The following is an 18,420-nucleotide window of genomic DNA, read 5'->3' on the forward strand; positions in this document are numbered from 1 at the left end:
TTCGAAGGTCTAGCAGAACATTCAAGGCTTTGGCAGAACCTCCCATTTTCATAAAAGGTCCAAACTTTACCCCACCCAACACGATCTAAGTCCCTATTATCAAGCTTAAGACTGTCCTCACCTCAAATAAGACGCTCATGCACCAAAATGTACGTCCAAGATTATTAAATCGCTAATCCATCACTAACCTCATCATAAAACAACAATAACCCATGTAGATTTATAAGAAACCTATGAGTTAGTAGGGTAATCACAATGAAATCTTAACTATCACATGCTAACAAAGGTCTAACTGAACCAAACACAGCACCCAACTCATAATACCCATCACAAAAGCCTAAATTACTAACATAAATAGAAACAATACTATAAGGTAAATAACAGAAGGTAAAATTAGGAGAAACTTGCTTGAAATGATAGTAGAGATGGGATTAGAGCATGGTATTACCTCCCTTGAAGACAACTTCAATATTATCCTTCCCTTCTATCTCTTCTCTCTCTCTCTCTCTCTCTCTCTCATCTCTCTCCTAGGGTTTCTGGATTGCAAGGGGCAGAAAATGAGTTGCAAGGGGCATAAGGTTCTACTTATAGGCGAGGTATAGGGATAAGAAGGGCTGAGGTGTCTAACTTTTTCAAAATAGATATTTTAGCAACTTTGAAAGTTCTAATTCAACTTCGATCGTTTGTAGTCGATTGTTTAAAAGAAACTTCGAACATTCACTCTCAATCGTTTACAATTAAGGCACTCTTAACCCTAGTCAACTGTTTATAATTAAGGTACTCTTAAACCTAAAATTTGGGGTATTACAATTCGTCCCTCCCCCATTATAAACAACATACACCTGTATTTCCAGACCTCCACTTCTTCCGGCCTCTTTTCACCAGCTTCATCAATAACACACATGAATATTCTTTCATTTTGTTCTATGTAAGATGTATGCTATAGCTTTTTCCTTTTCCTTTCTTATTTCAAAATTTATAGGAAAACATAGAATTCTTTAGTTGTATTTTGATGGGATTATTTACGAAAGGGAGAGATGAAAGTTACAATGAATAAACTAGGTCTTATCAATCTTTTGGGGTGGTTTAGCACTACAAAAAAATTTGATTTTCGCCACTTGCAGTTCGCCGCGTGTACGGTCACTGTACACGTGGCGAACTGTTGGCCGCGTGTAAGTAGCCGCGTACATACACGCGGTGGATCTGGGCAACACTAATTGCACAATTGGCCGCGTGTATTTTAATACACGCGGCCAATTTGCCACGTGTACATTAATACGCGTGGCCAACATCTGGCCGCGTGTACATTAATACACGTGGCCATCTGGCCGCGTGTACATTAATACACGCGGCCACTTGGCCGCACGTATAAAATATATATATATATATATATATATATATATATATATATATATATATATATATATATATATATATATATATATATATATTTTAATTCTGTTTTTTAATTTCTTTTTATTTAAAATATATATATATATATATTTTTTTTACTAAAATTCTCCAAATTTATTTTATCCAAAAATATCACAAAATCAAATTGCACAAATTAATCAAAACAACAATATTTAAAAATTCGAATACCATGTACTAATAAATATATTCATTACTAACAATAACTACTTACACAACAATATCAACAAATTTGAAAATCTTGATTTAATAAAGTTATTCGTTACTAACAAAAAAAAAATACACAAAATATCTACAAATCTGGAGGACGTCGCTGCGGATCACGAGGTGCAGTCCCGGGCGTGACCTCGCCAACTGTCGATTGTCCCGCAAGAGATGGTGTAACGGGCGATGGAGTCCCGAGAGGGGATTGTTGGCTCAGCAATTGTCCAGAAGGCGACAACGGACCAACCGTTGTCGCATTACCTGCAAGTAATAAAAATAATTAACCTACATAATATTATATGCAAATTTAAACAAGTAATGAGAACAAATTAAAAATAAACCTAAGTGTATACATAATATGAACCATACCTGCAGGCGCACTACTAACAGATGACGTACTACCTACGTGTGCAGGTGAAGACTGCTGAGCACTAGGGCATACGAACGATAATCCTGTAGAGGACATGAAGGCCTCAAAATGTCGCATGCGCTGCTCCATAGCATCAAACTGTCGTATGCGCTGCTCCATGCTGTCAGCCCGCTCTCTCTCGGCCCGCACTATGCCCTCCAACCCGTCATTCCTCTCTCTCTCAGCCCGTAACATGATTTCCATCTCCGCAATTTTGTGAGCAGCCCAATCCTGAGACGTGCCCACGGCCGGTCCCCCCCGTGTGCGGGCCCTATACAAGAAACAAGTCCTGCGAACAGGAGTAACGTTCGGCCCAACCTGCCGAACCCTACCCGCATACTCGGGTCGCCTAACCGCTTGCTCGTACGCGTTGCCAGGTGCCCAACGCACCGTATCTGATGAGACGGGGTCCGAGGCAGCAGGATCAGTGGACAAACTCTGTGTCATCCTCTCCTGTGCGTTGTCAACATACAAAACACTGGTAATTAATAAATACTTTATCACACGCATAACTAATAATAATCGATAACCTATAACAGTAGCATACGCATAGGTCCCGTGTCCGCTCGTTCAGGTAAGTGCCGTCTTTCCTTGTGTGCGTCTTCACAAACGACTCGGCGCGAGTGGGGGGCGTGCCAAATATAGATGCCTGTCACCATATAGTATAAATATATAACAAACATTGGATATTCATTTAATGTTAAGAAAGAACAATTACGCACAAATAAGAATTAGGGTTTTTACATATTGTTCCATACCTCATCGTGATTAAATCTGGCATAACTTTTGGACCCCAGACTATGGGGGATGTCATTTTGCTCCCGCAGCCGCTTCATTCGTTCAGACCTCGCCTTTGCATTGAACATTCCCAAAAAAATGTAAGAATTGATACACTTAATTACTTATATTCTATGATTGAATGAACTGTTTATTAAAAAAACACAACATTATAGTAATACATTCAAAGACCTACATACCACATTTATTTTTGTGCACCACTCGTGCAGTACGTCCTCCACATTCGTTCGGTCATACTTATCAAAAAACGTATCTGGCATTCTCGCACGTATTGTCAATGGCGTGTCACCGTCTCGAATATTTAGCTGGGTCCTCGACTTCGACTTCCACGAACGGTGCTTACGGCCCATATCACCCCAGAATTCATTCTGTGCCAGGCGCTGGTCGACGGATACGGGTACATAAAATTCTTGCTGCACATTCAATCTAATGATTAATTTTAGCAGTTCAATAAAAACATCATCTTAACTTTGATTTCACAAAATACATATATTAGTTTCATACACATACCATTATGGCATCCCACATAGCCTGCTTAATCTGTTTATCTACCTTTGCCCATTTGTCCCGCAAGTGAATGTGGGACCCGCTCCGTAACAGTTTGCCCGCAGCCCGTCTATAACGATTGCATGCTCGTCCCACGGGTTGTGTTGCAGCATTGTACTGTAACACAACTTTCTTACCCCTCGGGAGCACCCAATTTCTCTCTGGGTCCTTAATCACCTCAAAATAGATGCTCCCGTCTGGGTTATACCCTAGTCAATAAATATAAAACGTTAATATATTAACACTAAATAACTTAATTATATTAATAAATTAAAAATTCAATTTAAATATTATACGAACTTACTAAATTAAGATATAATGATGTATAAAAATGTACTTACCCATCAGCCGAATATGGTCGAACGCTATGTGCTCGGTCGCTGGGTCACCAGCATGCTCCTCGCCTACCTCATCTTCTTGGTGATGCTCATCATCATGATCGTCATCCGAAGGCATATCCTGGGGGACATCATGGGCTAACTGATCAAGACCCAACATCACATCGTCCCCCTCGCGGGGCAGCTGGCTCTCCCCCACATCTAGGTCCTGATTCTCCCCAGGAAGCGGCAACTGGCTCTATCCATAAACAGGCATCTGGCTCTCCCCAGGTGCCGGGCCCTGGCCCCCCGCCGGTGCCGACAGCTGTCCCGACCGCATAGCCGGTATAGGCATCCCCCCCGTTGTGACAGCGGGAATCTGTCATCCTGAGTCTCACTATCAGGGTTGACTGGCATAGGTGGTGTAAGGGGGTATGGATAGTACAACGGAAATCTGCTCAGATCATGACACTCTCACGCCCACCATCAATCAATATGACCTGGTGAGGTCATCCCCAACTGCGAGAACGTTGTGTATGGAGAAGGAGAATATCCAGTTGAGCTCGTCTGGCCGGGATCTGACCTGCTCATCCCCGCCGTACCCGGGAGCAATGGTCTATAAACAGCGTCCGGGTGGTGTGGCCACGGTGTGGTATGTAGTGCCGCTGACATCGCCGGTGTGGACGTAGGCGGGTATAGAGAAGGAGAATATCCAGCTGTGCTCGTCTACCCGGGATCTGACCTGCTCATCCCCGCCGTACCCGGGGGCAATGGTCTGTAAACGGCGTCCGGGTGGTGTGGCCACGGTGTGGTATGTAGTGCCGCTGACATCGCCGGTGTGGATGTAGTCGTGCAAGGTACGGGTAGGCATGGTGCACGATGTGCGCAAGTAGGGGGTCTCTAGTCCATCGAAACCTGCAAACAAATGTGAGACAAATTATTTGAAATTCGTTTTAATTTTAATATTAAAAAAGAATATGCATAATATACAATGAGCTCTATGCAAAATAAGAAAGTACTTTGAGTTTAAGCAAATTGTACCAATAATAAATATAGCAATCATTGTATAACAGGAGCTTCAATCGAATCAATGTCGGGCCTGTCGTGATCGAATTCATCATTCATATCATGCAGGTCATCAGTGGGTAATACGATCGGTACACACTCGTGATATGCATTATCTGCATCACTACTCCCTTCCCCCTGACCAACATCGTACACGTTGCGCGGTTTAGTCCTCACGGCACAAACCCAGTTTGGGTTCCTTTCATCCTCGACATAAAACATTTGGTCTACCTGAGATGTAAGCACGTAAGGCTCGTCAGTAAGCAGTTTTCCCCTGTGGACGAGGTGAGTGAAGTTGACAAACGCTAGACCATAATCGTCGACTCTAAATCCTCTGTCCATCGTGGGGTCTGCCCAATTGCACTTAAATAGGACGTACGTAGTCCTATCGTAGTACTCGACCTCAACCACATCGGTTAACTGCCCGTAGTAGGTTTCGCATTCAACGGTTGGCACACATACGCCGCTGTTCTGAGTCCTCCTTCCCACATCATGGGCTAGCGTGCGGAACAGTTTCCCGTTTACCACGTATCTGTTATACTTCACTGCTGTCTCCTTCAACCCTCTACTGCGCATAACCAATTTCAGCCCCAATTCCTCCCTACCTTGATCGTCAAGGCCATCAACCTATGTTATTATTTCATATATTAAAAGAATACATCGGTTAATAGCGGCATATTGTCGAACACTATCTTAAATTGACATTGAACATAGGTAAATATTATATACGAAAATACCACTATTTCCTTACATATGCGCGGTACCACTCGCAGAACTGCTCGTGATGTTGGGCTTCAATCAGAGCGTCTGTGATGCGACCCCTAACGCATGATCGCCTAATAGCGTCTATGTGCATCCTACATTCAGCGGATATAATTAAAAAACTAATTATTATCAATTATATCATTTGAATCCGGTTCAATATGTAAACACTACTTACATCCGCAAATTGAAAAACTCTTCAGAGTTGAACACAATATAACGATGAATCTGATACATCGTCAACCGGTTCAAGCTAACTCGCGTTCCCGCCCCCTTGGAACCATCAGGGTTTCTCAAAGGTCTGTTGTGGAAGGTTGGTGCATTTTCTAGATATCTCGAACAGAACGTTACTAGCTCGGTCACTATGTAACCTTCCGCAATGCACCCTTCAGGAGCCGCTTTGTTGCGCACATTCGACTTGAAACCCCCAAGACTCCTAGTGCACACACAAACATTAAGGGCTTGTCCCCGTTTAATGCCACGAGTTACATGAATATATATATATATATATATATTCTGCTGTATTTTACCTCTCTGCCGGGTACATCCACCTATATTGCACGGGTCCGCCGAGTCTACACTCGCGCACAAGATGCACGACCAAGTGGACCATGTTAGTAAAAAACCCAGGAGGAAATACCTGTTCCAGCTTGCACAGTGTGATACAGATGTTACCCTGCAGTCGGTCCATCTCAGCTTGGGTTAGCTTGGTTGAGCATATGCCTCTGAAAAATGCTGACTTCTCAACGATAGGTCTGACCACTTTGTCTGGCAATGACTGACGCAATGCAATTGGTAGAAGCTGCTGCATCAGTATGTGGCTGTCATGACTTTTTAACCCTGAAATTGTACGGTCCTTCATTCGAACACACCGTGAAATGTTCGACGCATATCCGTCTGGAACTCTCACATTTCGAAGCACCTTTAAAAAGCTTTCTTTATCCTCCCTGGACATCGTGTGACAAGCCGCGGGTATAAATGTTTTACCATTTGCGGCGTTGAACGGATGCAATTTAGGTCTCAACCCCATCTCCTGCAAATCCAGCCGAGCTGCCAAGTTGTCCTTCGTTTTCCCTTTGATGTCCAAAATAGTGCCAAGTATATTGTCCATGACATTTTTCTCTATGTGCATGACATCAAGATTGTGCCTAAGCAAATTGTCCTTCCAGTACGGCAATCTGAAGAAAATACTTTTCTTCTTCCACACAACATCATCAGCACCCCGTGCACCCATCTTCCGCTTCTTCCGTCTCGTCTTACCCGTGTTCTCATCCCCAAACGCAACTCCGTCCAACTGTTGGAGGATCTCGTCCCCGCAAGGCACATCAGGAGCACATTCTAACTCCTCAGTCCCATCAAACGTTCTTCTGTTCAGCCGCCACAGATGTTCGGTTGGCAAGTACCTCCTGTGTCCCATGTAACAAAATTTACAACCGTTCTTCAGATATTTAGAACGTGTCGAATGCATGCAACAAGGACATGCCTTCACACCTTTGTTAGGCCAACCGGATAAATCTGCATACGCCGGGAAGTCGTTTATTGTCCACATCAACTAAGCACGCATATTGAAATTCTCCATCTTCGCAGCATCTAGTGTTCGTACCCCTACATCCCACAGCTCCAACAGCTCATCAATCAGTGGCTGAACGTAGACGTCGATATCCATACCAGGTGAGCTCAGTCCGGGGATAACCAATGACAGGATGAATGACGTCTGTTTCATGCACATCCAAGGAGGCAAATTGTACGGTACAAGCAATACGGGCCATGTGCTGTGGGATGTACTCATGTTCCCAAATGGATTGAATCCATCTGCTGTCAGTCCAAGCCGCACGTTCCTACTGTCAGCCATAAAATCCGGATGTAGAGAGTCGAACGATCTCCATGCCTCACCGTCCGCGGGGTGCCTCAATACGCCGTCCCTAGTGCGGCCTTCTGCATGCCATCTCATATTGTGCGCCGTGTGCTCCGACATGAATAACCTCTGTAACCGTGGGATGAGTGGAAACCATCTCAACACCTTCACTGGACGTTTTTTCCTCGACGATATTACCTCACCATCCTGATCGAAATGTATATCAGCCATCCACTTAGATTCTCCACATACGGTGCAGGTATCTAGATCTTTATTATCTTTCCAGAATAGCATACAGTCATTACGGCACACCGGAATCTTCTCATACCCGAGACCCATGGAACTGAGGAATTTCTTCGCCTCGTACGTATTAACCGGCAATGCCTCATCGCAAGGAGGCAATAACTGACTGACAAGCTCAAGAATATCAGAAAAAATCTTGTTACTAATACCTCCAATGCACTTCAAGTTGTAGAAATGTACAGTAGCACTCAATTTACTGTGCTTTGTACCGGGGTGAAGTGGCTTGTCGGCAGTCTTCAACAACTCAAGGTACTTCAATGTGTCCCTTGCAGAGGTTCCTTCATTTACTTCTCCTGGCTGGCCAACATGATCGGTGTCACCTACTTCGTGCACGCCGAAGGCGTCATGCAACATGGCATGCATGTCACCACCTTGTTCCAGGTCTCCGCCTTGTTCTGTGACTTCTACATGTTCAATGCCACATGCAGCCGTATCTGTGACACTGGGATGGTCGTGACCCCGAACAGGATCAGCAGGGTTTAGGGTTGTCTCACCGTGCATATACCAGAATCCGTATCCCGTGGACATTCCCTTCCCCCCTGTCAGGTGGGCAAGAACATAATCTGGGGGGTGCCGCTGGTTATTCCGGCAGTACTTACATGGGCAGTAAATTTTGCCATCAGCAGACCTACAGTTACGAACGGCGAATGCCACGAACGCTCTACACCCGTCGTTATACTGTGTCGTACCTCTAGGTGCTGACATCCACAACTTATCCATATTCCTCTGTACGCGAGTTAACAGTCTGAAACGAAATATGTTATTTGATTATAGCAAATAAAGTGCTTGTTTGTTTAATGTTTGTTTTAAACAGTTAACTCAAAGTATCATTTTTTTCATACTTTTTTTAGGGGTTAGGGTTTTTTCTTTTTAGGTTTTAAGGTTAGGGTTTAGGTTTTTAAGGGTTTAGTTTTTAGGGTTAGGGTTTAGGGTTTAGGTTTTAATATTTGTAGGGTTTAGGGTTTTTTAGGGTGTAGGGTTTTAGGGTTTAGGATTTAACTAAAATAAAATAGTAATAATAATAAAAAAAAAAAAAAAGAGATCTCGAACCTTTTTCTTTTCTATTTTTTAATATTCTTCTTTCTTTTTTTAGGGTTTAGGGTTTTTTTTTTTTTTTTTTTTTTTTTTTTTTTTTTTTATAGGGTTTAGGGTTTAGTTTGTAGGGTTAGGGTTTGGGTTTACCTCACCATAAAAAAGTAATTAAAAAAAAAAAGAGATCTCTCCCTTTTTTAATTTTTTTTTTTTTAATATTCTTCTTTCTTTATTTATGGTTTAGAGTTTTAAGGTTTCTTTTTTTAGGGTTTAGGGTTAAAAAGGTTAGGGTTTAGGTTTTTAGGGTTCTAGTTTTTAGGGTTTGGGTTTTAAGGTTAGGGCTTAGGTTGTTAGGGTTTAGTTTTTAGGGTTAGGGTTAAAAAGGTTAGGGTTTAGGTTTTTAGGGTTTAGTTTTTAGGGTTAGGGTTAAAAAGGTTAGGGTTTAGGTTTTTAGGGTTTAGTTTTTAGGGTTAGGGTTTTAAGGTTAGGGTTTAGGTTGTTAGGGTTTAGTTTTTAGGGTTAGGGTTAAAAAGGTTAGGATTTAGGTTTTGAAGGTTTAGTTTTTAGGGTTAGGGTTAAAAAGGTTAGGGTTTAGGTTTTAAGGGTTTAGTTTTTAAGGTTAGGGTTTAGGTTTTTAGGGTTTAGTTTTTAGGGTTAGGGTTTAGGGTTTAGGTTTTAATATTTGTAGGGTTTAGAGTTTTTAGGGTGTAGGGTTTTAGGGTTTAGGGTTTAACTAAAATAAAATAGTAATAAAAAAAAAAAAAAAAAAGAGATCTCGAACCTTTTTCTTTTATATTTTTTAATATTCTTCTTTCTGTTTTTAGGGTTTAGGGTTTTTTTTTTTTTTTTTGTTAGGGTTTAGGGTTTAGTTTGTAGGGTTAGGGTTTGGGTTTACCTCACCATAAAAAGTAATTAAAAAAAAAAAGAGATCTCTCCCTTTTTTAATTTTTTCTTTTTTAATATTCTTCTTTCTTTATTTATGGTTTAGAGTTTTAAGGTTTCTTTTTTTAGGGTTTAGGGTTAAAAAGGTTAGGGTTTAAGTTTTTAGGGTTCTAGTTTTTAGGGTTTGGGTTTTAAGGTTAGGGTTTAGGTTGTTAGGGTTTAGTTTTTAGGGTTAGGGTTAAAAAGGTTAGGGTTTAGGTTTTAAGGGTAAATGTTTTTAGGGTTAGGGTTTTAGGTTGTTAGGGTTTTAAGGTTAGGGTTTAGGTTTTTAGGGTTTAGTTTTTAGGGTTAGGGTTTTAAGGTGAGGATTTAGGGTTTACCTCACCATAAAAAAGTTATAAAAAAAAAAAAACAGATCGGTCTCTTTTTTCTTTTATGTTTTTTATTATTCTTCTTTCTATTTTTAGGGTTTAGGGTTTTAAGGTTAGGGTTTAGGTTGTTAGGGTTTAGTTTTTAGGTTGTTAGGGTTTTAAGGTTAGGGTTTAGGTTGTTAGGGTTTAGTTTTTAGGGTTAGGGTTAAAAAGGTTAGGGTTTAGGTTTTGAAGGTTTAGTTTTTAGGGTTAGGGTTAAAAAGGTTAGGGTTTAGGTTTTAAGGGTTTAGTTTTTAGGGTTAGGGTTTTAGGTTGTTAGGGTTTTAAGGTTAGGGTTTAGGTTTTTAGGGTTTAGTTTTTAGGGTTAGGGTTAAAAAGGTTAGGGTTTAGGTTGTTAGGGTTTAGTTTTTAGGGTTAGGGTTAAAAAGGTTAGGGTTTAGGTTTTGAAGGTTTAGTTTTTAGGGTTAGGGTTTTAAGGTTAGGGTTTAGGTTTTAGGGTTTAGGGTTTAGGGTTTAGGGTTTAGGGTTTAGGTTGTTAGGGTTTAGTTTTTAGGGTTAGGGTTTAGGTTTTGAAGGATTAGTTTTTAGGGTTAGGGTTAAAAAGGTTAGGGTTTTAAGGTTAGGGTTTAGGGTTTAGGGTTTAGGTTTTAGGGTTTTAAGGTTAGGGTTTAGGTTTTTAGGGTTTAGTTTTTACGGTTTAGTTTTTAGGGTTAGGGTTTCAAGGTTAGAGTTTAGGGTTTAGGGTTTAGGTTTTAGGGTTTTAAGGTTAGGATTTAGGTTTTTAGGGTTTAGTTTTTAGGGTTAAGGTTTTAAAGTTAGGGTTTAGGGTTTAACTAAAATAAAAAAGTAATAAAAAAATTTCACTCTTTTGTAGGGTTTAGGGTTTTTAGGGTGAACAGTATTTTGGGATAGGGTTTAGGGTTTATGGTTTTTGCTTGTTTTTTAGAGTATAAAGCTTAGGGGTTTGGTTTTGAGATTTGATTATAAGGAGTTTTATATTGGTTTTGATTTAGGGTTTAGGGTTTATTGTTTAGACCTTTGTTATAAATTGAATAATAAAAAAAATTATTATAAATGGTAGACGGTGGCCAAATTTAATTTTCTGTATCTATCCAATAATTGTTGGATACGATCATTTTATTATAAAATGATGGCGAGTTTACTTTGAAATGTTTTTTTTTTGTTTGTAAAAAAATTACCTAAAAATGAACAATTAAACTTTTTTTTTTTGTTCTTGAAAAACCCAAAAATTGTTGAAATAGTACCGCATACTTATTTATATTTTATTGGTTTGGATCATTGATTTTATGATGAAGTTAATAAAATAATTGCCACAAATAATAATCCACACACCAATTCGTAGTACAGTAAAACATATTACAAAAAAAAAAAAATAACACAACTGTACGAATATTTTTCATGCATAACGACCAACCACATCAAAACACATAAAATTACACAACAATAGATATTCAAACCCAACAAAATTAACAGCATTGCATAGACCATTATTAATTGCTAAATCCACAATTATTATATGAAACTATTAAAAAAATTAGAAACAGATTTTAAACAAATTAATTTAAATGCACCAAGTTTATTATAGCCAAAAATAAAGAAAAAAAATTAATGCTAAAATTACTCACAAATATTTTTTTTTGGGTGTATTTTATGCTCCTTAGCCAAAATGTACCTGCATTAAAACATATTAGTCCCAAAATAATATCCCAAAACAAGTCCCAAAATAGCAATCACGTACAAGGCAGAGAGAGAGAGAGAGAGAGAGAGAGAGACCGGGAGAGGTTTCAGAGAGAGAGAGAGATGTAGAGAGAGATAGAGACAGAGAGATGGATGTAGAGAGAGAGAGGTCCGGACCTAGGGTTAGGGTTCCTACTGTGGTTCGGTTAGAGAGAGAGAGAGAGAGAGAGAGAGAGAGAGCTAGAGAGAAAGAGAGAGCTAGAGAGAGACAGAGAGATAGAGAGAGAGACAGAGAGATAGAGAGAGAGACAGAGAGAGAGAGAGAGAGAGAGGGAGATGTAGAGAGAGATAGGTCCGGACCTAGGGTTAGGGTTCCTGGTTCGGTTAGAGAGAGAGAGAGAGAGAGAGAGAGAGAGAGAGAGAGAGAGAGAGAGCTAGAGAGAGACAGAGAGATAGAGAGAGAGAGAGAGAGAGCATGCACCTATTGGGCCAACACGAGTGGTGCAGTGACAGCGGAGAGGGAGCTGGCCGGAGAAGACAGCGGAGGGCGATGGTCGGTGGTCGGTGCGGACGTCCGTGATCGACGGAGACGAAGAGGGAGAGAGAGAGAGAGAGAGTTGAGTGAGAGAGAGAGAGAGCTGAGGGAGAGAAATGAGTGGATCGAGGGTAGCTTCCTCTGGAAGCTACCCTTTTTTTTTTTTATTAAATTTTTTTAACTAAAAATTAGGCCAGGTGGCGCGCGGGAATTGTCCCGCGCAGGTCACCTGGCCAAAAATTGGCCGCGCGGCGTAATGCCACGCGGCCAATTAGAGACGTGTATACTAATACACGTCTCTATCTGTTTTTTTAATTTTTAATTTTTTTTTTTTGAAAAACGAAAAATTATATATATATAAAAATATATATTTGTATTTGTAAACACAAACCCTAATCCGACCCTAAGTGTATGTAATATATATAGTGTTAAGGTTTACGTAAACTCTAACCCATAAAACTAAACCCTAAACGATAACCCTAAAACTAATTCTTAAACCCTAAGTCTGTGTTAAGGTTCATATATATATATATAGGTCCTATATATATATAGGGTTAGGGTTTTATTAGATTAGTATTCCATTAACGTAAATCCTAATTAGAGTTAGGGTTTACTTATAAGTATACCATATATATGTAAAGTACTCAACACGTAAAACGTAAATATACTATAAACATATTGCACGTAGCCCATAACCCCTAACCCTGTGTCTATATACTATATATAGTCATAAACCCTAACCCTAAGTGTATGTACTTTGTTATGTTGCATATTTTTTTTTGTTCCTCGCCGTATAATTATGCATATATATATAGCACAAATTTGGGTTAATTATGCATTTAGTACTCTATATAAACATAAACCTTAACACTAAGTGTATATACAACGTTATTATATATATCTATAAACCCTAACCCTAAGTGTATATATATACTATATATAGCTATACTGTATATAGCTATATAAGTATACTATATATATATATATAGCCATAAACACCAATGTTAGGGTATATACAAGTAACTATAAAGGTATATAGTTTCGGCACGCCGTTTACATGCATGCATGCATGCATATATTATATATATGTATATACATAATATGACAAGATAGTTTTGAAATACAAATACAAATACAAATACAAATACAAACACAAACACATGCAACCCTAAGTGTATGTACTGTACAAATTGTTAAACCCTAAGTGTATGTACTGTACAAATTGCTAAACCCTAAGCCATAAAACTAAACCGTAAACTATAAATTAAAACTAAATCCTAACCCTAAGTATATATATATATATATATATATATACTATACTAAACCCTGACCATAAAATTGAACCCTAAAACCCATAATCTTAACCCTAATCTTAAGTGTATGTACCATATGTAAGCCATAAACCCTAACCTTAACCCTAATATTAAGTGTATGTACTATATGTAAGCCATAAACCCTAACCTTAACCCTAATATTAAGTGTATGTACTATATGTATAAGCCATAAACCCTAACCCTAAATATATATACTATATATATAGTGATAAACCCTAACTCTAGGATCAAATGATAGTTCGACCATGTTTTGAACATTGAACTGGATCAAATGATAGAGGCATGCAGTTTTATACTTGTGTAAGGTATGCTATAATGATTGGGACCACAAGGCGAACACATTCAGATGGATGTTCTACGAACCCTAACCTTGAGAGTATGTACTACACATACAATAAATTAAGTCCTAACGCATAAACCATATTCAAGAAACTCAACCTGCATGTAAACCCTAAAACATAACTATAAGTACAATACATACTAAATATAGCACAAATTTATTGTTGGGGTATATAATAAGAATTTTTTATATAAATAAATTCAAAAAAATTTAAATACAAGTACTGTACAAAACTAATTAGTTTATAAACTCTAATTTTGTATAGGGTACATAGTAATATTATCATGTACATACTATTTGTTTGTTTGTTTGTTTTTTTTTTTTTTAAAAAAAGGAATTCCAAAAATATTTTTTTGGAAAACACCAGTTAGCCACGTGTATTTTTATACACGTGTCCAACAGAATGCCACGTGTAATTTATACACGCGGCCAATTGTTTCTACGCCACATATGGCCACGTGGCCAGAGACACACGCTGCCATCTGGCCGCGTGTCTACAGTAACCGGTACTGTAGACACGCGGCGATTTTCAGTGTTTTTTGTAGTGTAGCCACCTCCCACCCGATTTGGACAAAAGTAGCTCTGGCCACCCTTTAATTTGTTTGTTTATATATATGAGATAAGGAATCCCTCCAACGCAGGGCACTCCGTGTACTAACTCATGTTGGGTAAACTTAGGACTTATGCAAAGTGTACCTTAATGATATATTAACGCATATTTATGAAGTTTTGGCATCTATATTTTTTGTGATACAAATATCGTTTTATAAAATAATTCATATCCTTTTTTTTTTGTTTTTTCCTTTTTTTTCTTTTTTTTTTTTTTTTTTTTTTTTTTTTTTTTTTTAAAAAAAAGTAAAAGAATAGTATATAAATGGGAAAATTATAAAAAAAAAAAAAAAAAAAAAAAAAAAGATAAAAAAGAAAAACCCAAACTACCAGTCGTTTTTAAAGTCACCATCTGGACTACCAAGTGTACTAATTCGAGACCCCAAACTACCAAAGAGTGCTAAAAAGGCCCATTTTATTGAAATATTTCTATAATACTATTGTCATGTGTCATATATTCAATTAAAAAATTAAAACAATTTAAAAATTAAATTTAAGAGTCAAAGAAAAATTAAAAATATATAATAAAAAAAAACTAAAAAAATAAAATTATGAAGGGGTGGCTTGGCCATCCCCCAGCCCGATCTAGGGTGGCCGAACCACCAGCAAGACCCTTCAGGGTGGTTCGACCACCCCCAAATGTCAAAGAAGCTACCCCCGTTTGGCCTGGGTGTGAATTCAGTAACCCAATATCGGCCTGTCTGGGTGGCCGAACCACCTCCATAACCCATGAAAGTGGTGTGGCAACCCCTAAGGGTCAAACCCTAAACTTTTTTTTTTTTTTTTTTTGGCCTTGTGGGGTGGCCGAACCCATCCTCAGGCCAAATAGGGTGATCGAGCCACCACCAAGGCTCTTGGGGGTGGTTTCGGTCACCCCTAAGGCTCTTAGGGGTGGTTTCGACCACCTTATTTTGCTCTTTGGTGGTAGTTCGACAACTCCCAAACTAGCCATGGGGCTTCCTTTTTTTATTTTTTATTTTTTTTTTCAATTTCAAAAAAATATTTAAAGATTTTAATTTTTTATTATTTTCAATTTTTTAAATTTATTATTTAAAATTTTTTTATTGAATATATGACACGCGGCAAGGGTATTATATATTTCGATAAAATTAGTCTTTTTGGCACTATTTGGTAGTTTGAAGGGTCATATTACGCTTGGTAGTTTAGAGGATTACTTTAAAAACGGCTAATTGTTTGGGTTTTTTTTTTTTCATAATTTTCCAAAGTGAACAAAAAAATTGTCATTGCCTCCCCCCCCCCACCAAAAAAAAGAAGAAGAAGAAGAAAACACAGATTTGCTAGCTCCACCACTGAAAGGAATCAACCTAAATTTTCATAATTTGATGTTATTTTTGCTTTTCTTCAAATGGATTGATGATAAGGAACAGTGTACGTGGATCGAAGCCATTCTGGGCTCTACAAGACTACCTCCAAGTCAAGCCGCTTGGGGGACCTGCCATGAGTTGGTGGTACCTGAATGAGGTCTTGTACTGCTATGTGTGCGTCAAAAATATCATATTTGGAACAATAAACTAGCTATAATAGTACGCTAGAAGTAATATGGTCCAAAAATAAGTTGGTGGTTATTTGTAATGTAATATGTAACGGTTTATGATACGAGGAATCCCAGGAGTTTATGGTATGTAAGCATAGAAAGTACTGCCAATCGAAAGTTGAAGTCGATGATTTATCACATTATTATAGTGTTGTATTGAAAAAAGAAAAAAAGAAAAAAAAAATCATAAATTCATGTTGCGTTTGTCAAGGTAAACTTTGTTAACCATTGATTGTATAGTATGATTCAGATCCCTGATTTCACCCAGGTAGATGGGAAGTTGGGGGAATGAAAAGTATTATATTCATTGTCAAAGTAACCAAAAAGTTAGAAAATTAAAAAATAAAGACTAAGAACATCTAATGGACTGCTATATGGTGAAATGATAATAGGTTTGAAAGCATAAAGAATCACAAAACACATAACATAAGCCAGTTGAAAATTCATAATTCATCTTTCCAATAAAAAGAAAGAAAAAAAAAATGATTAGTTGTAGTAATTCTTAATGGAACATGTATAAATTATACAACAAAATGAATAAAGTCATACCCACCGCTCCATTTTCTTATCAAAGATTCCTGGCCCATAAGTTGAAATGAACATGTCAACAAGAAGGGGGAATTGCATCAATATGAATAGGGTGATAGGTACACCAGCCAAACAAAAGACAGGAATGAAAATCCACCATGTTCCATGTAGCATAAGTAAAAGAGCAGCAGAAAAGGCTATCATCATGGCTGCAATAGAGAAGAAAAGAGTGGAAAGGCCTATGATCATCTTTCTCGGCAAGGATTCAAGGAAATCGTCTTCTGCATAGCGTGATGTGAGGATTCCCAAAAACATCAAGACTGAAGTTGAGGAGGAGAAGAGAGACAAGGCATTGGATATTATAAAGACCATGAACAAATTTTCATTTAAGAATATTGGGAAGCCTGTTTCTTGGTTGTTACCGCCTGGAACGGTAAAAATTGCAGCAAACATAATAGTAACAATGAGAGCGCCTACCACTGTACAAGAAGTTGCTGTGCCCTTCATCCATTTCTCTCCATCTTTCATCAAGTCCTTGTGGTTCTTCGTAAACAATTGCCTAGGAGTGAAACCATCATCGTTGAACGATTCCTTAATCTTGGGATGGACCATGCTCTCCACCTCCTGCATTGTTGAACTAAATCTTATAAGTCCTACCTTATCCCCCCCAAAAAAAATGAAGCAAATAAACAAAACAAAAACAAAAAACTAACTCTTAAACTTTCACCTAAATTGCAATGTCCTCCAAACTTTAAAGAGTTGCAATTGACCCCCCACACTACCTATCCCTTTAAGAGAACATTCTAACAGAGGGTGCTAAGTGAAAGGGAAAGGTAGTTTGGAGGTCAATTGCAACTTTTTAAAATTTCGCAGTCCATTGCAATTTGGGTGTAAGTTTGAAGGGGTAAGTGATCGAAGTTTTCCAAAAGAAAAAAATGAAAGCTACTAACATATAAACTTAATACCCTATTGGTCAATCACACTAGTATAAAGATAGACAATTTAACCTTATAAATATTAACATTAAAGTTCAATATGTTAAATAATTGAATAATGTTTTTTTGCAAAAATGAAAGCTACTAACATATAAACTTAATACCCTATTGGTCAATCACACTAGTATAAAGATAGACAATTTAACCTTATAAATATTAACATTAAAGTTCAATACGTTAAATAATTGAATAATGTTTTTTTGCACAACTCTAATAATTTTTTTTTTTTTTTTAAAAGATCAACTATTAAATATTTAAGAAAACAAATTCAAAAGTTGATCATAAAAAAAAAAAATTGTTAAAGTCATATAAAAATTGTACGAAGGTTGTATAACAATCATTTCACTAAATGATTTGTTAAAATGAGAAGTGATTATGTAGATAGAATGATCTTAAATCATTCTTTACCCAAAAGACAATTTATAAAAGGGTGAGTATAATTATTTAAATATATACTTTAACTTTTTTTACTTTATCCCTCAAACTTAAAATTTATTTACTTTATTTTTTATTATTTCTTCTGTGTTCTTAGGCATCTAGGATCCTATTCCCCATTTAGACTTTTGACATTCATGTAGGAAGAATTCTTTGCCAATTAGGAACCTTACATATCTCCTCGAATGACATAATACCAGATAAGCCCCTTCCCCTTACCGCATATAAAACTGTAGTATATTTTGTGCAGAGTCTACAATTATAAAATTTCCAAGTACTAAAATATATGCTGCAACTATGAAATGCCTAATTAAATTAGTGGGGCATGTCACAAACAATGATGTTGCCCTGCTCCAAGGCCGATTGACGACCAAAAATAAAGTTGGCCTATTTGAGGTTATTGAAGAACTGGACAC

At 37.9% G+C, this 18,420-nt stretch overlaps 2 protein-coding genes across 2 annotated transcripts; both read right to left on the bottom strand.

The window, feature by feature from the left end:
• Positions 1-1,702: 1,702 nt before the first annotated feature.
• LOC133879474 (uncharacterized) lies at positions 1,703-2,279 on the bottom strand. Its single transcript, XM_062318045.1, has 2 exons — positions 2,005-2,279; positions 1,703-1,896 (listed from the first exon to the last, which is right to left on the bottom strand). Exons 1-2 carry the CDS (start codon positions 2,246-2,248, stop codon positions 1,724-1,726), a joined length of 417 nt encoding a protein of 138 aa, XP_062174029.1. The 5' UTR covers positions 2,249-2,279; the 3' UTR covers positions 1,703-1,723.
• Positions 2,280-16,589: 14,310 nt separating this feature from the next.
• Positions 16,590-17,204, bottom strand: LOC133879019 (ankyrin repeat-containing protein NPR4-like). The gene has a single exon (XM_062317570.1). The coding sequence runs from the start codon at positions 17,202-17,204 to the stop codon at positions 16,590-16,592; it is 615 nt and encodes a 204-aa protein (XP_062173554.1).
• Between the last annotated feature and the right edge of the window lie 1,216 nt (positions 17,205-18,420).

The sequence above is a fragment of the Alnus glutinosa genome, chromosome 10 (genome assembly GCF_958979055.1).
Source record: "Alnus glutinosa chromosome 10, dhAlnGlut1.1, whole genome shotgun sequence".
NCBI lineage: Eukaryota > Viridiplantae > Streptophyta > Magnoliopsida > Fagales > Betulaceae > Alnus > Alnus glutinosa.

Bases quoted from the DNA above. Each gene is read 5' to 3' on its own strand.
- LOC133879019 (XM_062317570.1), bottom strand. From the start codon at position 17,204: ATGCAGGAGGTGGAGAGCATGGTCCATCCCAAGATTAAGGAATCGTTC.
- LOC133879474 (XM_062318045.1), bottom strand. From the start codon at position 2,248: ATGGAAATCATGTTACGGGCTGAGAGAGAGAGGAATGACGGGTTGGAG. The intron at 1,897-2,004 runs GTATGGTTCATA...TATTACTTGCAG, and splicing joins TGTTAGTAGTGCGCCTGCAG to GTAATGCGACAACGGTTGGT.